Consider the following 26,764-nt stretch of genomic DNA (forward strand, 5'->3'; position numbering starts at 1 on the left):
CACTGTGCAAATACATTACATTACTGATCCGGAGTTCCATCCTGCATTATACTCCAGAGCTGCACTCACTATTCTGCTGGTGCAGTCACTGTGTACATACATTACATTACTGATCCTGAGTTACATCCTGTATTATACTCCAGAGCTGCACTCACTATTCTGCTGGTGGTGTCACTGTGTACATACATTACATTACTGATCCTGAGTTACATCCTGTATTATACTCCAGAGCTGCACTCACTATTCGGCTGGTGCAGTCACTGTGTACATACATTACATTACTGATCCTGAGTTACATCTTGTATTATACCCCAGAGCTGCACTCGCTATTCTGCTGGTGCAGTCACTGTGTACATACATTACATTACTGATCCTGAGTTACATCCTGTATTATACTGCAGAGCTGCACTCACTATTCTGCTGGTGCAGTCACTGTTTATATACATTACTTTACTGATCCTGAGTTACATCCTGTATTATACTGCAGAGCTGCGCTCACTATTCTGCTGGTGCAGTCACTGTGTACATACATTACATTACTGATCCTGAGTTACATCCTGTATTATACTCCAGAGCTGCACTCACTATTCTGCTGGTGCAGTCACTGTGTACATACATTACATTACTGATCCTGAGTTACATCCTGTATTATACCCCAGAGCTGCACTCGCTATTCTGCTGGTGCAGTCACTGTGTGCATACATTACATTACTGATCCTGAGTTACATTCTGCATTATACTCCAGAGCTGCACTCACTATTCTGCTGGTGCAGTCACTGTTTATATACATTACATTACTGATCCTGAGTTACATCCTGTATTATACTGCAGAGCTGAGCTCACTATTCTGCTGGTGCAGTCACTGTGTACATACATTACTTTACTGATCCTGAGTTACATTCTGTATTATACTGCAGAGCTGCGCTCACTATTCTGCTGGTGCAGTCACTGTGTACATACATTACATTACTGATCCTGAGTTACATCCTGTATTATACCCCAGAGCTGCACTCACTATTCTGCTGGTGCAGTCACTGTGTACATACATTACATTACTGATCCTGAGTTGCATCCTGTATTATACCCCAGAGCTGCACTCACTATTCTGCTGGTGCAGTCACTGTGTACATACATTACTGATCCTGAGTTACATCCTGTATTATACTCCAGAGCTGCACTCACTATTCTGCTGGTGCAGTCACTGTGTGCATACATTACATTACTGATCCTGAGTTACATCCTGTATTATACTCCAGAGCTGTGCTCACTATTCTGCTGGTGCAGTCACTGTGTACATACATTACATTACTGATCCTGAGTTACATCCTGTATTATACTCCAGAGCTGAACTCACTATTCTGCTGGTGCAGTCACTGTGTACATACATTACATTACTGATCCTGAGTTACATCCTGTATTATACTCCAGAGCTGTGCTCACTATTCTGCTGGTGCAGTCACTGTGTACATACATTACTTGATCCTGAGTTACATCCTGTATTATACTCCAGAGCTGCGCTCACTATTCTGCTGGTGCAGTCACTGTGTAAATACATTACATTACTAATCCTGAGTTACATCCTGTATTATACTCCAGAGCTGCACTCACTATTCTGCTGGTGCAGTCACTGTGTACATACATTACTGATCCTGAGTTACATCCTGTATTATACTCCAGAGCTGCATTCACTATTCTGCTGGTGCAGTCACTGTGTACATACATTACATTACTGATCCTGAGTTACATCCTGTATTATACCCCAGAGCTGCACTCGCTATTCTGCTGGTGCAGTCACTGTGTACATACATTACATTACTGATCCTGAGTTACATTCTGCATTATACTCCAGAGCTGCACTCACTATTCTGCTGGTGCAGTCACTGTTTATATACATTACTTTACTGATCCTGAGTTACATCCTGTATTATACTGCAGAGCTGCGCTCACTATTCTGCTGGTGCAGTCACTGTGTACATACATTACATTACTGATCCTGAGTTACATCCTGTATTATACTGGAGAGCTGCGCTCACTATTCTGCTGGTGCAGTCACTGTGTACATACATTACATTACTGATCCTGTACTGATCCTGAGTTACATCCTGTATTATACTGCAGAGCTGCGCTCACTATTCTGCTGGTGCAGTCACTGTGTACATACATTACATTACTGATCCTGTACTGATCCTGAGTTACATCCTGTATTATACTGCAGAGCTGCGCTCACTATTCTGCTGGTGCCGTCACTGTGCACATACATTACATTACTGATCCGGAGTTCCATCCTGCATTATACTCCAGAGCTGCACTCACTATTCTGCTGGTGCAGTCACTGTGTACATACATTACATTACTGATCCTGAGTTACATCCTGTATTATACTCCAGAGCTGCACTCACTATTCTGCTGGTGGTGTCACTGTGTACATACATTACATTACTGATCCTGAGTTACATCCTGTATTATACTCCAGAGCTGCACTCACTATTCTGCTGGTGCAGTCACTGTGTACATACATTACATTACTGATCCTGAGTTACATCCTGTATTATACTCCAGAGCTGCACTCACTATTCTGCTGGTGCAGTCACTGTGTACATACATTACATTACTGATCCTGAGTTACATCCTGTATTATACCCCAGAGCTGCACTCGCTATTCTGCTGGTGCAGTCACTGTGTGCATACATTACATTACTGATCCTGAGTTACATTCTGCATTATACTCCAGAGCTGCACTCACTATTCTGCTGGTGCAGTCACTGTTTATATACATTACATTACTGATCCTGAGTTACATCCTGTATTATACTGCAGAGCTGAGCTCACTATTCTGCTGGTGCAGTCACTGTGTACATACATTACTTTACTGATCCTGAGTTACATTCTGTATTATACTGCAGAGCTGCGCTCACTATTCTGCTGGTGCAGTCACTGTGTACATACATTACATTACTGATCCTGAGTTACATCCTGTATTATACTCCAGAGCTGCACTCACTATTCTGCTGGTGCAGTCACTGTGTACATACATTACATTACTGATCCTGAGTTACATCCTGTATTATACCCCAGAGCTGCACTCACTGTGTACATACATTACATTACTGATCCGGAGTTACATCCTGTATTATACTCCAGAGCTGCACTCACTATTCTGCTGGTGCAGTCACTGTGTACATACATTACATTACTGATCCTGAGTTACATCCTGTATTATACTCCAGAGCTGTGCTCACTATTCTGCTGGTGCAGTCACTGTGTACATACATTACATTACTGATCCTGAGTTACATCCTGTATTATACTCCAGAGCTGCACTCACTATTCCTCTGGTGCAGTCACTGTGTACATACATTACATTACTGATCCGGAGTTACATCCTGTATTATACCCCAGAGCTGCACTCACTATTCTGCTGGTGCAGTCACTGTGTACATACATTACATTACTGATCCGGAGTTGCATCCTGTATTATACCCCAGAGCTGCACTCACTATTCTGCTGGTGCAGTCACTGTGTACATACATTACTGATCCTGTACTGATCCTGAGTTACATCCTTTATTATACTCCAGAGCTGCACTCACTATTCTGCTGGTGCAGTCACTGTGTACATACATTACATTACTGATCCTGAGTTACATCCTGTATTATACTCCAGAGCTGCACTCACTATTCTGCTGGTGCAGTCACTGTGTACATACATTACATTACTGATCCTGAGTTATATCCTGTATTATACTCCAGAGCTGCACTCACTATTCTGCTGGTGCAGTCACTGTGTACATACATTACATTACTGATCCTGAGTTACATCCTGTATTATACTCCAGAGCTGCACTCACTATTCTGCTGGTGCAGTCACTGTGTACATACATTACATTACTAATCCTGAGTTACATCCTGTATTATACTCCAGAGCTGTGCTCACTATTCTGCTGGTGCAGTCACTGTGTACATACATTACATTACTAATCCTGAGTTACATCCTGTATTATACTCCAGAGCTGTGCTCACTATTCTGCTGGTGCAGTCACTGTGTACATACATTACATTACTAATCCTGAGTTACATCCTGTATTATACTCCAGAGCTGTGCTCACTATTCTGCTGGTGCAGTCACTGTGTACATACATTACATTACTGATCTTGTACTGATCCTGAGTTACATCCTGTATTATACTCCAGAGCTGCGCTCACTATTCTGCTGGTGCAGTCACTGTGTACATACATTACATTACTAATCCTGAGTTACATCCTGTATTATACTCCAGAGCTGTGCTCACTATTCTGCTGGTGCAGTCACTGTGTACATACATTACATTACTAATCCTGAGTTACATCCTGTATTATACTCCAGAGCTGCACTCACTATTCTGCTGGTGCAGTCACTGTGTACATACATTACATTACTGATCCTGAGTTACATCCTGTATTATACTCCAGAGCTGCACTCACTATTCCTCTGGTGCAGTCACTGTGTACATACATTACATTACTGATCCTGAGTTACATCCTGTATTATACTCCAGAGCTGCACTCACTATTCTGCTGGTGCAGTCACTGTGTACATACATTACTGATCCTGTACTGATCCTGAGTTACATCCTGTATTATACTCCAGAGCTGCACTCACTATTCTGCTAGTGCAGTCACTGTGTACATACATTACATTACTGATCCTGAGTTACCTCCTGTATTATACCCCAGAGCTGCACTCACTATTCTGCTGGTGCAGTCACTGTGTACATACATTACATTACTGATCCGGAGTTGCATCCTGTATTATACCCCAGAGCTGCACTCACTATTCTGCTGGTGCAGTCACTGTGTACATACATTACTGATCCTGTACTGATCCTGAGTTACATCCTTTATTATACTCCAGAGCTGCACTCACTATTCTGCTGGTGCAGTCACTGTGTACATACATTACATTACTGATCCTGAGTTACATCCTGTATTATACTCCAGAGCTGCACTCACTATTCTGCTGGTGCAGTCACTGTGTACATACATTACATTACTGATCCTGAATGACATCCTGTATTATACCCCAGAGCTGCACTCGCTATTCTGCTGGTGCAGTCACTGTGTACATACATTACATTACTGATCCTGAGTTACCTCCTGTATTATACTCCAGAGCTGCACTCACTATTCTGCTAGTGCAGTCACTGTGTACATACATTACATTACTGATCCTGAGTTACCTCCTGTATTATACCCCAGAGCTGCACTCACTATTCTGCTGGTGCAGTCACTGTGTACATACATTACATTACTGATCCGGAGTTGCATCCTGTATTATACCCCAGAGCTGCACTCACTATTTTGCTGGTGCAGTCACTGTGTACATACATTACTGATCCTGTACTGATCCTGAGTTACATCCTTTATTATACTCCAGAGCTGCACTCACTATTCTGCTGGTGCAGTCACTGTGTACATACATTACATTACTGATCCGGAGTTGCATCCTGTATTATACCCCAGAGCTGCACTCACTATTCTGCTGGTGCAGTCACTGTGTACATACATTACTGATCCTGTACTGATCCTGAGTTACATCCTGTATTATACTCCAGAGCTGCACTCACTATTCTGCTGGTGCAGTCACTGTGTACATACATTACATTACTGATCCTGAGTTATATCCTGTATTATACTCCAGAGCTGCACTCACTATTCTGCTGGTGCAGTCACTGTGTACATACATTACATTACTGATCCTGAGTTACATCCTGTATTATACTCCAGAGCTGCGCTCACTATTCTGCTGGTGCAGTCACTGTGTACATACATTACATTACTAATCCTGAGTTACATCCTGTATTATACTCCAGAGCTGCACTCACTATTCTGCTGGTGCAGTCACTGTGTACATACATTACATTACTGATCCTGTACTGATCCTGAGTTACATCCTGTATTATACTCCAGAGCTGCACTCACTATTCTGCTGGTGCAGTCACTGTGTACATACATTACATTACTAATCCTGAGTTACATCCTGTATTATACTCCAGAGCTGTGCTCACTATTCTGCTGGTGCAGTCACTGTGTACATACATTACATTACTGATCCTGAGTTACATCCTGTATTATACTCCAGAGCTGCACTCACTTTTCTGCTGGTGCAGTCACTGTGTACATACATTACATTACTAATCCTGAGTTACATCCTGTATTATACTCCAGAGCTGTGCTCACTATTCTGCTGGTGCAGTCACTGTATACGTTCTGTACACAGTCAGTGGCTGGATGCAGTGATTTTACGATGGAGGATCTTGGAGCTGTACACAATAATAGATTAGGAAGGTCACGAGCTGCCCTGTATGTCAGTCCACAATAATGAGGTTGTCGGGGATAGTACAAAAAAGACTTTCTTAGCCTAGCAGCGCCACCCTTGCTCAGTGTCTATGTCTGGTATCGCAGCAGCCAAATAAAATTGAGCTGAGAGACAAAACCAGACGGCCTGTAGTGCTGCTAAAAAATAAAATGTTTTTCTTTGCTGGAATTTGTAGTGCTCCGGTGTTTCTTGGCAAATTACAACATTAGACGTTTCTTAGATGAGAACTGAATATAACTTGTGAGATGCAGAGGACGGGATGGAGGTGATGATACAGATGTAATAAATGTCATTTCCACCAATCACATGTATAATGCAGCGCGTTCTCCGCGCCACCACTTTGTGCCCATCATCGGGTAATGCAACGGAAGCGACAGATCGAGAGTCACCTTGAAGTTCCATTACAGCGTAAAAGCTCTCAGCTTCCAGTCTGAACGGCGTCCACGGAAATTATCAGGTGTAACTTCTATTTCCCTTGGATTTTGGAGTTGATGCTTTTCTGATCAAAATTTGTTACCACCGGATGCGACATCCGGGGCAGCGAGGTCCCAGAAATGGAAACAGCAACACTTTCCACACTTTCTTGAGCAGGAACTTTGTAACTAATGTATATAGAACTCGTTACTTTGACGATCCATGAGCATGCGGGCTGACTCACTAACACAACTGTTACACAGACACTAGCCCGGAGATCAGCTTTGGCCACCAGCACTGACTGGCCATACTGGTTTTCCATGCTGCTGCCAACCAATCGAATGCCCGTGTAATGTGTGGACGAGCCGGGTCCTACAGAGCAGCTCTTCATTCTGACTTTGAGGTACGTCCCGAATGCGGGACCCCGTTCTATGAGCTACATATGCCCTAATATAGGGGACAACTCTTAAAAAATAATCAGCAATCAGGCCTGTATTAATTCACTCTTCCAAGACTTAGTTTTGCATTTAGCTGGAAGATGTAGCTACTTTTCTCGGCGTGTTACAACTACTAGTCTGCATGTGTCTACCCCATGTTACAGCTGCTAGTCTGCATGTGTCTACCCCTGGTCAAACTGTACAAACTGTCACTTTATTGACCGAGTTCGCTCTTCAATAAAAGGTTTGAGAAGGAAGAGGATTTGTCATCTCCAATGGTGAAAAGAAGCTCTGCCTGTGTGGAAGGTGCAGCTACTTTTCTAAGCCTGTTGCAGCTGCTAGTCTGCATGTGTCTACCCCTGGTCAAAGTGTACAAACTGTCCCTTTGTTGACGGAGTTCGCTCTTCAATAAAAGGTTCGAGAAGGAAGATGATTTGTCATCTTTAATGGTGAAAATAAGCTCTGCCTGTGTGGAAGATGCAGCTACTTTTCTAAGCCTGTTGCAGCTGCTAGTCTGCATGTGTCTACCCCTTGTTGCAGCTGCTAGTCTGCACGTGTCTACCCCTGGTCAAACTGTACAAACTGTCACTTTATTGACAGAGTTCGCTCTTCAATAAAAGGTTTGAGAAGGAAGATGATTTGCCATCTCTAATGGTGAAAATGCCTGTGGTCGGAGCAAAATGTTTCACCTGAAAAAAGGCATTATTACATTTGTCCAGAACATGTAAGTAGAGTAGAAAACCGAGAGAGCATAACAAGACGAAAGAGGATAACTATAGGGATAAAGGTATGTTTACACATTGCATTTTTGCAGTGTTTATTTTTCAGCATAATTTTTCTAAGGCAAATAAACCACTGTTTTACCGTACCAGCAAAGTAAACGAGACTTCAAAAAACTCATGCACATGCTATTTTTTTTTTTTATTTCATTTTTTTTTTTTAGATCCGCAGTATCTCAATTCTTATACAAATGAATGGAAAACAAGTAAAAACGCTACAAAAACGCACGTGTTGTACACAGCAGAAAAAAAAAAAAAAGCTGCAAAAAACATGCGTGTGAACATTCACTAAGGATTCATTTAGAAGTCTTCATTCACATTCGTACCCTGGCCATATTAGAAGACGTACCTATTGTAGTTTATGTGGATTGTTCATGCATAAATGTTTTTTTCTGGAATGTTTAATATGCAAAAAAAAAAAAATAATAATAAATGGACACGTATCTGTTTTTGATCTCACAAATCAAAAATCGCTCATACAAGTCTAGTCTGTAGAAATCAAGACACGCCATCTCTGTGCTCCGTCATTAATGTAATGGGTAGGAGAAGTTTTGCAATTTTTTTTTATGAAACTTTGATGGTAAAAAAACGGTTCATTGATCAAACGCCGACCAGACTCTGGTGCAAAACTCTGATGAAAGTTGGTCCTTACTTTCTGCATACAAGAAAAATGGCTGAGGACAATCTTTACCATCTCAATATACCCAACCTACTACAAGAGAAGGAAGGGAAACCTCTCTCCATAGCTTCTTCTATCATTCTCCACTCGTAACCTTATGAATGACGGTTCCTCCAGAAAGTCCAGTCTAGAGGGCTTCATGACTTCCATGATTGCTTCCACCGTCATCTTCCTCTTCTCTTCCATCTTGTTTCCCATAATACTTTCATGATGATAAGAACTTATTTTTGAAACAATCTTTCCAATATTCTTGAGTCCTTATTTCAAGCACGACTGTAAAAAAGCAAAAATCAAAAGGCTCAATTTGTGGATTTTACTCTCTGCGATAAGAAGTCAGGGGTCCGTGCGTAACTGGGTCACACGATGGTGATGATCTCGGTAGATAAAGTCAGGGATATTGCTGTGTGTATAGCCGAAGGCGGACTGTGCTCAGTCACCGAAAACAGGAATGTGTGTCATTCCTGCTGGGAAAGCCACATGACACTAATGAGACCCGGAGTAAACATGTCTCATCCCTCATGGCGAGGCGGCTGACGTTAGGTCCTCACCGTTTCCATTTATGGGCTTCATCCTTCTCCGAGTCCTCTGGATTCTAGGGTCTACAATCCAGTCTTTAAAACTACTAAGTGTGAAATGACTTATTAGGATGTAATCAGCTCGGGAACGTCTGAGCTAACATCCCGCTGTCGCGTACATACAGATATTGCCGGTTTCCGGGAAGTCAAGATTTCACATTTATGTACGAAGGAGTCATGCTTTCTTTCCCAGAAGAACGAGAAGTTGACAAGTTGGGGTTTGAGCACTCAAACTTTTTCTTCTGCATTGTCCCCACTCTCTTGATCCATGAACAATTCTTATCTGGTCTACCTTCTTTAAAGGATTAAATGACGTGAAAAAATACACCGGATAAAGACCAGAGGACTAAAAATCCCCCTCCAAGGACGACCCATAAGAAAAACGCCAACACACCATGGAGAACATCACACGCATGACTTGCGTTCTGATGGAACCATCCTTCACGATGAGATTACTAAAACCATTGTTTTATAATTTGTCTACAGTGAGATTAGGGAGGGGGGGGGGATCGTCCAAAAGTTACAGACCCTTAAATTGAATGCATCATTTTCTTGAGACCCGTCAGTCAGTAGAAAACACAGATCTTGGGATGTAATGTAATGATCAATGGTGCGCGGTCTTGAGGCTTTGTCTAGACATCGGTGACAACCATAAGACATGCATCAAAAATGGACGTTTCCAACAAAATGTCATCTTCATCTAGTTTTTCTTATTTTTCTTTTTAACCCCTTAACAACCCCATATTCATCATGAAGCAGATCCCCAGCATTTCAAAGGAATGTGTGCCTCTGCTCACAGGTTTCTGCTTCCATCAGCTCTCCGCGACACAACTGCGGAGAGCCAAATGGGTTAAACATGGCACCCATCATTGTCATACCATTACTCCTAAGAAGCTCAACCACAGGCTGAGCTCCATAGGAGATGAGTGATTAGCCAATCACAGGTTCAAGTCCCCTGAGAGAATTAAAAAAAATAAAATAAAAAGCATTTAAAAATATAAACAAAATTGAAAAAAAAATAAATAAATTTGAATCCCTCTCTTTTCCCCCTCATTAAAAATGAATACAATTTTAAAAAATAAAAACAAAAATGAAAGAAAATTTACTTTTCCCCCCATTAAAAGTTAAAAAAAAATACAAAATAAAAACAAAATTGAATCTCTTTTTTCCCCCCATTAAAAATAAATAAAAACTAAGTTGAAAAAAATAATTGAATCCCACACTATTTCCCTGTTAAAAATAAAGACCATTTTAAAAAATAAAAATATAAACATATGGCGAATCACCATATCTGAAAAATCCTGGTCTATAAGAATATAAAATAAACAGTAAAAATAGAAAAAAAAAATTGAAACAGCCGAATTAAGTTTTTCAGGCGTTACACTTCCCTTAAAAAAAAATACAATAAAAAGTGATCAAAACGTGTCAGTAAAACAGTCAGCTCGCCACGAACAAAAATAAGCCTTCTTACACCTCCATCGAAGGAAAAATGGAAATGTTACAAGTCTGGGAAAAGGACAAAAGAAACCAATATTTTTTTTTTTTCTTTTTTCATGTTCGTCATGGCGGGCGAGAATTGGGGTGTCCAGGTGTTTTCGGCTAATTCATCAATTGCAACTATTTAAAAGGTTGCCAGATTTTTACCCAACTTGTCCCCCAGATGGAGCGATTTTATGTACAGCTGGAATTTTTGTGCAAATTTAGCAACATTTTGAACTATGCAAAATTTTGCACTTAAAAACGTTAAAAGACAAAAATAAGGCGCATGTTTTACTTGATGTAAAAAATTCAGGAACCGCACAGCTCCGTTAACAGAAAAATATAAAATAAAACCAAACCTTATGGAAGTTTAATACCTAAGCGCGCCTGATAATTTGGCTTTGAGGGGCTTTGTGTGCGATCTTACCTTCTTCCTTACACAAGTGTATTTTTTTTTTTTCATAAAAATAAATCAAACTGCTTCATTTCTCCATCCAAATAAAAACTATAGATAGCATCGCTACCTTGGTCTATAATTATACCTTCGCTTCTTCCACAATACCATCTCTACATTTAAGAAAGTTTCTTTCGCATTTCCGAGCCTTATTATTATGTTAAATTACATCGTATTGTTCATCTTTCTTCGGTCTTTTTATTTTCCATCCTGCAAGAACGGGTTTGTCCTTTTCTAAAAACATACATTTACATAAAGCTGAAAGCAAAGTTCAAAGCAATTAAAGCCTAAAGAAGTTCAATGTCAGCAGAGATGATGAGCGAGGAGCATTGTTCCGGTTCTCAGGTGGACATAAATGTATATGGGCGAATCATTAAATCACCAAACACCATCTAAACACCTGCGTCACTAAATCTCACAAAAGTACATAACTGAGCACCAGAAAAAAGTTTTTTTGTTAGCAGTCTAGATGATGAGTCTGCAGCCCCTCTATAACAGAAGTCTGGATGATGAGTCTGCAGCCCCCTACTATCAGAGCGTCAGAATATCAGGTGGTCGGGTACATTGCTATACTATATGGACCCTCGAGAAATACGCCCTGAGAGCGTATCATTGGTACATTCAATGCAAGTGACAATATTGACAGCTGAAGGTTTGTTACAATTGTATCAACGAGCAGCAGATGCACAAATCTCTCTCCTGCAACAATGTAGATAAAAGTATCAATCCCAAATCCAAAAGATAGTAAGTGACAAGTTATCTAACACTGCCCGGCCCCCCACAGCACAAAAACTAGACAACCCCCCCTACTAGTTAGCAGTGTCTCCCTCTACTTGTAACAGAAATGAGAGCCCCCTATCCCTCCCAGTGATTTCATACTGACAATTTCCCAGTAATGAACTGGTAATCAGCGCAATCACTGATAATTAGGCTGTGTGCCCACGATGCGTTTTGTAAGCGTTTCCGCAGCGGCAATTCCGCTGTAGAAAAGCTTAAAAAACGCTTGGTAGAAGGTCTGCATCCAATTACCTGGCACCGGTCATTTACTATAATCCAGATGCTCCAACAGAGAAACCCCCACCCCCGTTTAAAAAAAAAAAAACCCTATGGGAAGGACGGCGTGGACAAATAGACGTCAAGAAATCCTGTAACCATAAAGGTCTTGTGACACATCTCACAAAGGAGCGAATGGCAAATTATTAGGTTAAATGCATGATGTCTATGCACGAAGATCCGGTCAGTGCCCCCTAAGTTAAAGGTCTGCTCATATCGTTCATCATAGTGGAGCTTGAAAGTTTGTGAACCCTTCAGAATCTTCCACATTTGACCTAAAACTACATCAGATTTCCACACCAGTCCTAAAAGTAGATAAAGAACCAAAATCAAACAAATGAGTCAAAAAGTATCAGACTGTAATTTTTTTTGAGGAAAATGATCCGATATCACATGTCTGTGAGAGGCAAAAGTATGTGACCCTTTAGAGTTAGCAGAATTAGAGTCTTGTGTTTTCAATCAATGGGATAACAACAAGTATGAGTGGGTGACCTGTTTTATTTAAAGAATAAGAATCTAAGTCTGATTCTTCAAAACACATTTGTGGAAGTGTGATGGCAAGAACAAAAGAGACTTTTGAATGCTTCAGAAGAAGAGTTGCTGATGCTAATCAGGCTGGAAAGGTTACAAAACTATCTCTAAAAGAGTTTTGGATTTCATTAATCCACAGTCAGACAAATTGTGTACAAAAGGAGGAAATTCAAGACCATTATTACCCTCCTCCTGAGTGGACGATTCACAAAAATCATTCCCAAGAGAAAGGCATATAGTAGTCTGTGAAGTCACAAAGGAACCCAGGGAAACTTCTAAGCAACTAAAGGCTTCGCTAATGTTAGTGTTCATGAGTTCACCATCAGGAAGGCAGAGAATAAAGAAACCTTCCCCATGAGTGGACGACCCGCAAAGATCATTCCCAAAGAGCAAGGAGTATAATAGTCTGTGAGATCACAAAGGAACCCAAGGAAAAATCTAAGCATCTAAAGGTCTCTCTTACACTGTGTTCCAAATTATTAGGCAAATGAGTATTTTGATCACATGATACTTTTTATACATGTTGTCCTACCTCCAAGCAGCATAGGCTTGAGAGCCAACTACCAATTAAGTAAATCTGGTGATGTGCATCTCTGTAATGAGGAAGGGTGTTGACTAATGACATCAACCCCCTATATAAGGTGTGCTTTATTATTAGGCAACTTCCTTTCCTTTGGCAAAATGGGTCAGAAGAGAGATTTGACGGGCTCTGAAAAGTCCAAAATTGTGAGCTGTCTTGCAGAGGGATGCAGCAGTCTTGAAATTTCCAAACTTTTGAAGCGTGATCACCGAACAATCAAGCGTTTCATGGCAAATAGCCAACAGGGTCGCAAGAAGCGTGTTGGCCAAAAAAGGCGCAAAATAACTGCCCATGAATTGAGGAAAATCAAGCGAGAAAATGCCAAGATGCCATTCGCCACCAGTTTTGCCATATTTCAGAGCTGCAACGTTACTGGAGTATCAAAAAGCACAAGGTGTGCGATACTCAGGGACATGGCCAAGGTAAGGAAGGCTGTAAAACGACCACCTATGAGCAAGAAACATAAGATAAAACGTCAAGAATGGGCCAAGAAATATCTTAAGACTGATTTTTCAAAGGTTTTATGGACTGATGAAATGAGAGTGACTCTTGATGGGTCAGATGGATGGGCCAGAGGCTGGATCAGTAAAGGGCAGAGAGCTCCACTCCGACCCAGACGCCAGCAAGGTGGAGGTGGGGTACTGGTATGGGCTGGTATCATCAAAGATGAACTTGTGGGACCTTTTCGGGTTGAGGATGGAGTGAAGCTCAACTCCCAGACCTACTGCCAGTTTCTGGAAGACAACTTCTTCAAGCAGTGGTACAGGAAGAAGTCGGTATCGTTCAAGAAAAACATGATTTTCATGCAGGACAATGCTCCATCACATGCATCCAACTACTCCACAGCGTGGCTGGCCAGTAAAGGTCTAAAAGAAGAAAAAATAATGACATGGCCCCCTTGTTCACCTGATCTGAACCCCATAGAGAACCTGTGGTCCATCATAAAATGTGAGATCTACAGGGAGGGAAAACAGTACACCTCTGGGAACAGTGTCTGGGAGGCTGTGGTGAGATCTACAGGGAGGGAAAACAGTACACCTCTCGGAGCAGTGTCTGGGAGGCTGTGGTGACATCTACAGGGAGGGAAAACAGTACACCTCTCGGAGCAGTGTCTGGGAGGCTGTGGTGTCTGCTGCATGCAATGTTGATTGAAAACAGATCAAGCAACTGACAGAATCTATGGATGGAGGCAGCGGAGTGTCATCATAAAGGAAGGTGGCTATATTCATCACTTATTTTTGGGGGGTTTTTGTTTTTGCATGTCAGAAATGTTTATTTCTAAATTTTGTGCACTGATATTGGTATACCTGGTGAAAAGAAACAAGTGAGATGGGATTATATTTGGTTTTTACTAAGTTGCCTAATAATTCTGCACAGTAATAGTTACCTGCACAAACAGACATCCTCCTAAGATAGCCAAATCTAAAAAAATCCCCACTCCAACTTCCAAAAATATTAAGCTTGGATAATTATGAGTCATTTCGGTTGATTGAGAACATAGTTGTTGATCAATAATAAAAATAATCCTCTAAAATACAACTTGCCTAATAATTCAGAACACAGTGTATATTCAGTAATGTTGGTGTTCATGAGTCCACAATCAGGAAGACTCAGAATAAGGCTGTGTGCCCACTATGCATTTTTTAAGCATTTCCACAGCGGAAAATCCGCTGCAGAAACACTTAGAAAACGCTTGATAGAAGGTCTGCCATGTTCCCCAATGATAATCCGCATGTGCTGTGTACATGCTGCGGAAATTTCCGCTGCGGATTATCATTGCGGAAAAATACGCAGCACTACCAATTATTTTGTGGAAGAAAAGCGTTTTCGCCGCCACTGACTTGCATTGAATCGATTAATATCCGCATGACTACATGTGCACATGTGGATATTAAGCGATTCAATGTGCGGATGGCTCCTCCGCACCCGGGTACCATAGTACCTGTAAAAAAAAGAATAAAATAAAAATGTACATTATACTCACCTTCTGATGGCCCCCAGTCTCCATAGTGATGAGTCCTGGCTCCCCGGCAGCTCGCAATGGTCTAAAAGGACCTGCCGTGACGTCATTTAGTCATGTGATGGGTCACGTGACCGCTGACGTCGGCACAACCACGAGACACCGGGAGGACTGGACGCATCGGATAAGGAGACCGGGGACCATCAGAAGGCGAGTATGTTTTTTTTTTTTTTTTACCATTTTTATTCTTTTTTTTAACTATTACTTGGTCACACTATATATACCGGTTGCATGGATTTATATAGTGTGACCAAGTTGTCAAGCACTTTCCAAGTGATGCTAAAATCGCTTGTCAACCCGCATGCGGAAATGCAAGTGAAGAACGCTTCACATCCGCATGTCCCTGGCAGGAAAAACGCATGCACACTCCGCATGCACACTCCGCATGCACACTCCGCATGCACACTCCGCATGCACACTCCGCATGCACACTCCGCATGCACACTCCGCATGCACACTCCGCATGCATTTTTTCTGCCAGGGAGATGCAGAAACGCTCAGGAAAAAATCCGGAGCATGTCTGCATCGTGGGCATATAGTCTAACAATGGTGTGCATGGAAAGACTGCAAGGAGAAAGCCTCTGCTCTCCTCCCAAAAATTGCTGCCTTGAACTTTTTGGTTTAAATGAGAAGAATCACTGTTGGAAAAAGAAAAATACTAAAACCTCCTACATCTGTGATCATGGTGGTTGTAGTAGAATGAGGGTTTGAATTCTGAATTTTACAAGCAAATTCTAATGGAAAATATCCAGACGTGTGTCCATGAGCTGAATCTCAGGAGAACGTGGGTCAACCCAAAAACACAAGTCGTTCTACATAAGAAAGCGTACAGAAGGGTGAAGGTCTGGAATGGCCGAGTCACAGCACTTCTGCCACTCACACATGTGATATTGGAGCATTTTCCTCATTTAAAAAAAATGTCTGATATTTTTGACTCGTTTGTTTGATTTGCTTCTTTATCTACTTTGACGAAAAAATTTATGCAGAAATATGGGCAATTCTAAAGGGTTCACAAGCTTTGAAGCTCCACTATACACAATTTTACATGGTGTTCTATTTCTTTATAGCTTTATGAAGGAGCTGGATCTTGCCATAAATGCCGCTGTTCTCCTGAACCCGGTGTCATATTTGTTTTCTTTCTGCGCCTCTCCAGTCCAGAGATATGGCCTCCTCTTCCCTGCACGAATCAAGTTTTGTTAGCCAAGTGGGCGTGTTTCCCTGTAGGAACCTTCTTCAGGATCACGCATTGTTAGTGTAAAGACTAGATTTATATACAGGGTGAGGAGGCCATATCTTTGTCACTTTATGAGGTAATTACTCTGGAACGCTTCAACGGATCCCCCTGATTCTGAGACTGTTTTTTCGTGACATATTGTACTTCACGATAGTGGTAACATTTCTTTGATATCACTTGCGTTTATTTGTGAAAAAAAAAACAACGGAAATTTGACAAAAATTTTTTGAAATTTTTAAACTTTGAATTTTTATGCCCTTAAATCAGAGAGATATGTCACACAAAATCGTTAATAAATAGTGACTTTGAGGGGCCTTTATGACAAAAAATACCCAAAAGTGACGCCATTCTAAAAACTGCACCCCTCAAGGTGCTCAAAGCCACATTCAAGAAGTTTATTAACCCTTCAGGTGCTTCACAGGAACTGAAGCAACGTGGAAGGAAAAAATTAACATTTAACTTTTTTCACACAAATTTTACTTCAGGCCCCAAATTTTTAATTTTCTCAAGGGTAACAAGAGAAAATGGTCCACAAAATTTGTTGTGCAATTTCTCCTGAGCATCCAGATACCCCATACGTGGAGGCAAACCACTGTTTGGGCGCACGGCAGGTGTTTGGAAGAGAAGGAGCGCCATTTGACTTTTTGAATGAAAAATTTGCTTGAATAATTAGCGGACGCCATGTTGCATTTGGGGAGCCCCTGATGTGCCTAAACAGCAGAAACTCCCCACAAGTGACACCATTTTGTAAACTAGACCCCTCAGTGAACTTATCTAGATGTGTGTTGAGCACCTTGAAACCCCAGGGGCTTCACAAAAATTTATAACATTGAGCCATAAAAATACAATTTTCACATTTTTCCCACAAAAATGTCTTTCAGCCCCCAATTTTGCATTGTCATAAGGGTAACAGAAGAAATTGAACTGTATAATTTGTTATGCAATTTCTTCTGAGTATGCCGATACCCCATATGTGGGGAAAAAACACTGTTTGGGCGCACGGCAGGGTTCTGAAGGGAAGGAGCACTGTGTGACTTTCTGAATGCAGAATTGGCTGGAATTGAGAGCGGACGCCATGTCGCGTTTAGAGAGCCCCTGATGTGCCTAAACAGTGGAAATCCCCCACATGTGACCCCATTACTACACCCCTCCAGGATTTTATCATTTTGAACCCAGAGGTACGACACAGAAATTAATAACATTAGGTCATCATATTGAATAAGTTGTCATTAGTCTGGAGTGCAAGTGCTCGCTACTTGAGTTTGCATCGAGTACTCGGGTATGCACCATGTATCGCGGGTGCTTGAGTGACATGCTTGAGTACCCGCCCCGTATGTTTCACGGTTGTCAGACACCCCAAAAAAACATGCGGGGATTGCTCATGTATGGCAGGCAATCTCTGCATGTTTTTTTTGTCTGCTTAACAGCCGCGAAACATGCGGGGCAAGAAGCATATCACTCGAGCACCCACGATACTTGGTGCATACCCGAGCACCCGATGCAAACTCAAATAGCGAGCACTTGCGCTCAACACTAGTTGCCATATCATCATCATTTTTTTTTCTTTATTTTTGAAACAATCCAAACCTCAACACAATCCTAACACAACCCTAAACCTAATCCTAATCGTAACAGTAACACAACCCTAATCCTAACACTAACCCAAACCTAACCCTAATCCTAACCCAACCCAACCCTAACCTAACCCTAATCCTAACACAACCCTAACCCTAATCTTAACACAACCCTAACGGTAATCCTAACACAACCCTAACCGTAATCCTAATACAACCCTAACCCTAATCCTAACACAACCCTAATCCTAACACCAACCCTAACTTCAAAGAATGGAAAAAAATATATTTTTTTATTTTATAATTTTTATCTAACTAAGGTGGGAACAAATAGGGTTTTATTTATTATTTTCTTTATTTTGATCACTGTGATAGGGTTCATCAGTGATCAAAGGGAACCAATAGGGAAAATTCCCTGTTGTTGCCGGGTACCGGCTGGCAGATCTCGGCGGGCGCACTGCGCCCACCATTTTTTTCCTGCAGCAAGATGCCGGTGGGCCGGGGGACGATCCGGGGGAGATCAGGGGACAGCGGAGGTAACGGGAGGGCTTGGGGGGCTTCATTTCTCTCTCCTTTGGACACGCATATCATGTTAGAGGAGAGAGAAATGATTGCAACTGTTGGTCACACTTTTTTTTTGTGATTGCCTTTACTCGGTGAATAACGGCGATCACGTGACAGGGGACAGTAAAAACCGGCCCAGATCATATTCTCCAGGGTCTCAGCTACCCCCGATAGCTGAGACCCCGGAGAATTTCCGACTCCGGGGGCAGCTACAGCCTTATTCCTCAGCGACTCATTTTCACGGCGCTGAGGAATAGGTACCCTTAACTGCCACCATGAAAATGCATTACGGCGGTCGTTAAGGGGTTAAAAAATGTTTGGCAATTTACTTTTCATACTATGATCTTTATTAGAAATAAAAATTATTAAGCTTGCAATTTTCACACTGGCCGCTGGTTACTTTAGATTCATATTTCCTATCATTTTTGCAAAATTTTTCTTCAGGCTCATTATCATCAGAGGCAGGATTACAATGACGTGTGACACCTCATTCACAATAGGTGATGTCACACTCACCACTCACCTCCTCCAGTACAATGACTAATAACACCTCTATATACAGTAGATAACACAGGATCCACCATTCACAATAGGTGATGTCACTGCTCACCTCCTCCTCCTGTACAATGACTGATAACACCTCTATATACAGTAGATAACACAGGATCCACCATCCACAATAGGTAATGTCACAGCTCACCTCCTCTTCCTCCTGTACAATGACTAATAACACCTCTATATACAGTAGATAACAAAGGATCCACCATTCACAAGGAGGATCAGACACCCGAGGAGGGGAAGCATCAGACCGCCAGAGGAGGGGAAGCATCAGACCGCCAGAGGAGGGGAAGCATCAGACCGCCAGAGGAGGGGAAGCATCAGACCGCCAGAGGAGGGGAAGCATCAGACCGCCAGAGGAGGGGAAGCATCAGACCGCCAGAGGAGGGGAAGCATCAGACCGCCAGAGGAGGGGAAGCATCAGACCGCCAGAGGAGGGGAAGCATCAGACCGCCAGAGGAGGGGAAGCATCAGACCGCCAGAGGAGGGGAAGCATCAGACCGCCAGAGGAGGGGAAGCATCAGACCGCCAGAGGAGGGGAAGCATCAGACCGCCAGAGGAGGGGAAGCATCAGACCGCCAGAGGAGGGGAAGCATCAGACCGCCAGAGGAGGGGAAGCATCAGACCGCCAGAGGAGGGGAAGCATCAGACCGCCAGAGGAGGGGAAGCATCAGACCGCCAGAGGAGGGGAAGCATCAGATGACAGAGGATAAAGAAAAATAAGACAAAGGAAAGCAGTGGGGAGGAGATCAAAAAATAGACCACAGAGCAGACCCTCTAACACTCAACCTGTGCCCAAGTCGCTTGTCATCTAGAGGACACACACAGGGTCTGGGTAGTACATACTGATGGGTGAAGCATACTTATTGCCAACAGAAGAAAGACTTTTACAACAACAGTCGATGATAATCGAGTGGACACGACCGCAGCTTCGGATGCGTGCGCTTCACGTAACAGGACTTTAAAAGCAGTTTCAGACAGCGTGGGAGTTGGAGGATGAGCAGTTTGCACACTTACAGCAGAAAATGATAACATGATTGAATTTGTTCCTGTGTTTTAATTCAGACACAAAGATTTCATTATCACAGAAAATCTAGAACGGTGGAAAGAATGGACTGAACCCCAGAGGAAGCATTAACCCCTAAACACAGGTCAGAGCGCCGCACCGGATAATGGAAATGAATAAACACTTTACTTAATAGGTGAATGATGAACGGACAAAAGGCGATAAAAATATTACCTTGCTCAGTCTCGGGCTTCACAATTAATAATGCTACATCCAAACCCCTAACTATACGCTCCCCCCAGTGCTGCCCTCCGCTCCAGCCCAACTCTCCACCTCACTGGTCACAGAACTATTTTTATTTAATATTAATACTATTAGTATTACCATAAAATTCACCTCTTCTCCTTCCTGCGAATACTTTCTGCTCTGTTTTTTGGATTATAATTATTTTTTCATTTTCTTTTAAAGACCCCTGAAGTCTAGGGCCCCATACACAACAGATCGCTGTCGGCCAGAGAGGGGCACGATGTGTAACTGTCACCTTCCAAAAGTCCAGTGTGAAATGCTAATACTCAGCAGCAGCAACTGGTCGAGGACGACCATCAGTATTTTGTACCCTCGCTCACACAACTTTGTGACTCATCTCCAACCTGCTGGAAACTTTTATTACAATCTGCCCTTGTACAAGTAGATCCTCTGGTAGGATAGTTGCCCTGACCAGGTTTAGCTTCTTTCAAACAATTTCTTCACCCAAAAAATTCAGAAATCTAAATTTACTGAAGAGACACATTTGACGCAACATAGAAAGGTCATACCAAGAAGAAAAAAATATATAATATACATTATAAAACAAGTCACTAAACAATCACCTGAAATCACGGCTATTCTGAAGGATCCGTGCTCGTCTCTTGCTATACGCTCTGCCTCCTCCATCAGTAACATCCCAAAACCCTGTACACACAGCAACAGGAACCAATCACAATGTATCATAAAAAGGAATATTATAGTAGTTATATTCTCGTACATAGGTGCAGTATTATAGTAGTTATATTCTTGTACATAGGAGCAGTATTATAGTAGTTATATTCTAGTACATAGGAGGCAGTATTATAGTAGTTATATTCTTGTACATAGGGGGCAGTATTATAGTAGTTATATTCTTGTACATAGGGGGCAGTATTATAGTAGTTATATTCTCGTACATAGGGGCAGTATTATAGTAGCTATATTCTTGTACATAGGAGCAGTATTCTAGTAGTTATATTCTTGTACATAGGGGGCAGTATTATAGTAGTTATATTCTTTTACATAAGAGCAGTATTATAGTAGTTATATTCTTGTACATAGGGGCAGTATTATAGCAGTTATATTCTTGTACATAGGAGCAGTATTATAGCAGTTATATTCTTGTACATAGGGGCAGTATTATAGCAGTTATATTCTTGTACATAGGAGCAGTATTATAGCAGTTATATTCTTGTACATAGGGGCAGTATTATAGTAGTTATATTCTTGTACATAGGAGCAGTATTATAGTAGTTATATTCTTGTACATAGGGGCAGTATTATAGTAGTTATATTCTTGTACATAGGAGCAGTATTATTGTAGTTATATTCTTGTACATAGGGGGCAGTATTATAGTAGTTATATTCTTGTACATAGGGAGCAGTATTATAGTAGTTATATTCTCGTACATAGGTGCAGTATTATAGTAGTTATATTCTAGTACATAGGAGCAGTATTATAGTAGTTATATTCTTGTACATAGGGGGCAGTATTATAGTAGTTATATTCTTGTACATAGGGGGCAGTATTATAGTAGTTATATTCTCGTACATAGGGGCAGTATTAGAATATAGCTACTATAATACTGCCCCTATGTACGAGAATATAACTACTATAATACTGCCCCCTATGTACAAGAATATAACTACTATAATACTGCCCCCTATGTACAAGAATATAACTACTATAATACTGCCTCCTATGTACTAGAATATAACTACTATAATACTGCTCCTATGTACTAGAATATAACTACTATAATACTGCACCTATGTACGAGAATATAACTACTATAATACTGCTCCCTATGTACAAGAATATAACTACTATAATACTGCCTCCTATGTACTAGAATATAACTACTATAATACTGCTCCTATGTACAAGAATATAGCTACTATTGTACATAGGAGCAGTATTATAGTAGTTATATTCTTGTACATAGGGGGCAGTATTATAGTAGTTATATTCTTTTACATAAGAGCAGTATTATAGTAGTTATATTCTTGTACATAGGGGCAGTATTATAGCAGTTATATTCTTGTACATAGGAGCAGTATTATAGCAGTTATATTCTTGTACATAGGGGCAGTATTATAGCAGTTATATTCTTGTACATAGGAGCAGTATTATAGCAGTAATATTCTTGTACATAGGGGCAGTATTATAGTAGTTATATTCTTGTACATAGGAGCAGTATTATAGTAGTTATATTCTTGTACATAGGGGCAGTATTATAGTAGTTATATTCTTGTACATAGGGGGCAGTATTATAGTAGTTATATTCTTGTACATAGGAGCAGTATTATAGTAGTTATATTCTTGTACATAGGAGCAGTATTATAGTAGTTATATTCTTGTACATAGGAGCAGTATTATAGTAGTTATATTCTTGTATATAGGAGCAGTTTTATAGTAGTTATATTCTTGTACATAGGAGCAGTATTATAGTAGTTATATTCTTGCACATAGGAGCAGTATTATAGTAGTTATATTCTTGCACATAGGAGCAGTATTATAGTAGTTATATTCTTGTATATAGGGGCAGTATTATAGTAGTTATATTCTTGTATATAGGGGCAGTATTATAGTAGTTATATTCTTGTACATAGGGGGCAGTATTATAGTAGTTATATTCTTGTACATAGGGGGCAGTATTATAGTAGTTATATTCTTGTACATAGGGGCAGTATTATAGTAGTTATATTCTTGTACATAGGGGCAGTATTATAGTAGTTATATTCTTGTACATAGGAACAGTATTATAGTAGATATATTCTTGTACATATGGGCAGTATTATAGTAGTTATATTCTTGTACATAGGGGCAGTATTATAGTAGTTATATTCTTGTACATAGGGGCAGTATTATAGTAGTTATATTCTTGTACATATGGGCAGTATTATAGTAGTTATATTCTTGTACATAGGGGCAGTATTATAGTAGTTATATTCTTGTACATAGGGGCAGTATTATAGTAGTTATATTCTTGTATATAGGAGCAGTATTATAGTAGTTATATTCTTGTACATAAGGGCAGTATTATAGTAGTTATATTCTTGTACATAGGGGCAGTATTATAGTAGTTATATTCTTGTATATAGGAGCAGTATTATAGTAGTTATATTCTTGTACATAAGGGCAGTATTATAGTAGTTATATTCTTGTATATAGGAGCAGTATTATAGTAGTTATATTCTTGTACATAAGGGCAGTATTATAGTAGTTATATTCTTGTACATAGGGGAGCAGTATTATAGTAGTTATATTCTTGTACATATGGGCAGTATTATAGTAGTTATATTCTTGTACATAGGGGAGCAGTATTATAGTAGTTATATTCTTGTACATATGGGCAGTATTATAGTAGTTATATTCTTGTACATAGGGGCAGTATTATAGTAGTTATATTCTTGTATATAGGAGCAGTTTTATAGTAGTTATATTCTTGTACATAGGAGCAGTATTATAGTAGTTATATTCTTGTACATAGGTGCAGTATTATAGTAGTTATATTCTTGTACATAGGTGCAGTATTATAGTAGTTATATTCTTGTATATAGGTGCAGTATTATAGTAGGTATATTCTTGTACATAGGAGCAGTATTATAGTAGTTATATTCTTGTATATAGGAGCAGTTTTATAGTAGTTATATTCTTGTATATAGGGGCAGTATTATAGTAGTTATATTCTTGCACATAGGAGCAGTATTATAGTATTTATATTCTTGTACATAGGAGTATTATAGTAGTTATATTCTTGTACATAGGAGCAGTATTATAGTAGTTATATTCTTGTACATAGGAGCAGTATTATAGTAGTTATATTCTTGTACATAGGAGCAGTATTATAGTAGTTATATTCTTGTACATAGGAGTAGTATTATAGTAGTTATATTCTTGTACATAGGAGCAGTATTATAGTAGTTATATTCTTGCACATAGGAGCAGTATTATAGTAGTTATATTCTTGTACATAGTAGTATTATAGTAGTAGTTATATTCTTGTACATAGGAGCAGTATTATAGTAGTTATATTCTTGTACATAGGAGCAGTATTATAGTAGTTATATTCTTGTACATAAGGGCAGTATTATAGTAGTTATATTCTTGTACATAGGAGCAGTATTATAGTAGTTATATTCTTGCACATAGGGAGCAGTATTATAGTAGTTATATTCTTGTACATAGGAGCAGTATTATAGTAGTTATATTCTTGTACATAGGAGCAGTATTATAGTAGTTATATTCTTGTACATAGGAGTAGTATTATAGTAGTTATATTCTTGTACATAGGAGTAGTATTATAGTAGTTATATTCTTGTACATAGGAGCAGTATTATAGTAGTTATATTCTTGTACATAAGGGCAGTATTATAGTAGTTATATTCTTGTACATAGGGGCAGTATTGTAGTAGTTATATTCTTGTACATAGGGGGCAGTATTATAGTAGTTATATTCTTGTACATAGGAGCAGTATTATAGTAGTTATATTCTTGTACATAGGGAAGTATTATAGTAGTTATATTCTTGTACATACAGGGCAGTATTATAGTAGTTATATTCTTGTACATAGGAGCAGTATTATAGTAGTTATATTCTTGTACATAGGAGCAGTATTATAGTAGTTATATTCTTGTACATAGGAGCAGTATTATAGTAGTTATATTCTTGTACATAGGGGCAGTATTATAGTAGTTATATTCTTGTACATAGGAGCAGTATTATAGTAGTTATATTCTTGTACATAGGAGCAGTATTATAGTAGTTATATTCTTGTACATAGGGGGCAGTATTATAGTAGTTATGTTCTTGTACATAGGGGCAGTATTATAGTAGTTATATTCTTGTACATAGGGGGCAGTATTATAGTAGTTATATTCTTGTACATAGGGGGCAGTATTATAGTAGTTATATTCTTGGATTTAGGAGCAGTATTATAGTAGTTATATTCTTGTACATAGGGGGACAGTATTATAGTAGTTATATTCTTGTACATAGGAGCAGTATTATAGTAGTTATATTCTTGTACATAGGGGGCAGTATTATAGTAGTTATATTCTTGTACATAGGGGGCAGTATTATAGTAGTTATATTCTTGGATTTAGGAGCAGTATTATAGTAGTTATATTCTTGTACATAGGGGGACAGTATTATAGTAGTTATATTCTTGTACATAGGAGCAGTATTATAGTAGTTATATTCTTGTACATAGGGGCAGTATTATAGTAGTTATATTCTTGTACATAGGGGCAGTATTATAGTAGTTATATTCTTGTACATAGGGGGCAGTATTATAGTAGTTATATTCTTGTACATAGGGGCAGTATTATAGTAGTCATATTCTTGTACATTGGGGGCAGTATTATATAAGGAGGCTACGCTGGAATTTCAGTATACCAGCCTGGAGGAATCTAATAATTACCTGATGCTGAAATTTGGATGGGTCACGACTGCTGACAGGTACCACGCTCCCATAAACATGAAGCTCTCTCACTATGGACACTCCACCCTTTAGCTCAGGCCTGAAAGATTCTGGGGAACACTTCCGCAGACGCAGCAATCCAATCAGAATATCTTGTTCCGGATCCTCGTATGATAAGAACGTCTCCCAGCCCCCATTGGCCATGTAATCTCTGCGGATTAGTTCCACCTAAAACAAATAATAATAATAAGAAGAAAAAGAATATTAACAATAATAACATTATTAGTAACATATAAAAAATTTGAGAATATTTATTAACAAGATAAAGTGAAATAGGATTATCGGGCCTGTCCACAGGACAAGAGTAAATAGTGGTTTACATCTACTAATTCAGAATAGACAAAAAGGTAAAAAAAAAAAAATATATATATATATATAATACTATTTCAAATAGTGCCATATAGAATACATTCATGAGAATCAGCATTGCAATAATAATAATAATAATAAAAAATAAATAAATAAAAAAAATCTCCCAGGACATAAACATTCAGAAAACTGTCTCGAATGTCAACAAAACATTTAAAACGAGGTGGAGGAGGCAGGAGACGGGTTACGCTGCCGCGCTCTGTGACAGCTGATTTCGCCAGCCGACGCGCGTCCCGGAGGAGCTGTGTTATGAGCTGCCGTAACGCGCGTCCTCCGTTCCCCGAGCGCGCTGTGTAAACGAGATCGCTGGTAATTTTATTGCTTGTGGGCTA

At 40.0% G+C, this 26,764-nt stretch overlaps 1 protein-coding gene across 1 annotated transcript in view; it reads right to left on the minus strand.

Moving 5' to 3' along the window:
• Positions 1-26,764, minus strand: part of ELP3 (elongator acetyltransferase complex subunit 3) — a 260,655-nt gene that overhangs the window by 5,178 nt on the left and 228,713 nt on the right. The window contains exons 13-14 of the mRNA XM_073673871.1: positions 26,004-26,231; positions 21,161-21,242 (exon numbers count right to left, since the gene is read on the minus strand). Coding sequence (XP_073529972.1) covers positions 21,161-21,242; positions 26,004-26,231 — 310 coding nt within the window. The remainder of the gene's footprint in view (positions 1-21,160; positions 21,243-26,003; positions 26,232-26,764) is intronic.

The sequence above is a fragment of the Phyllobates terribilis genome, unplaced genomic scaffold, assembly GCF_046119375.1.
Source record: "Phyllobates terribilis strain yellow unplaced genomic scaffold, ASM4611937v1 Scaffold_3__8_contigs__length_932513732, whole genome shotgun sequence".
Classification (NCBI taxonomy): Eukaryota; Metazoa; Chordata; class Amphibia; order Anura; family Dendrobatidae; genus Phyllobates; species Phyllobates terribilis.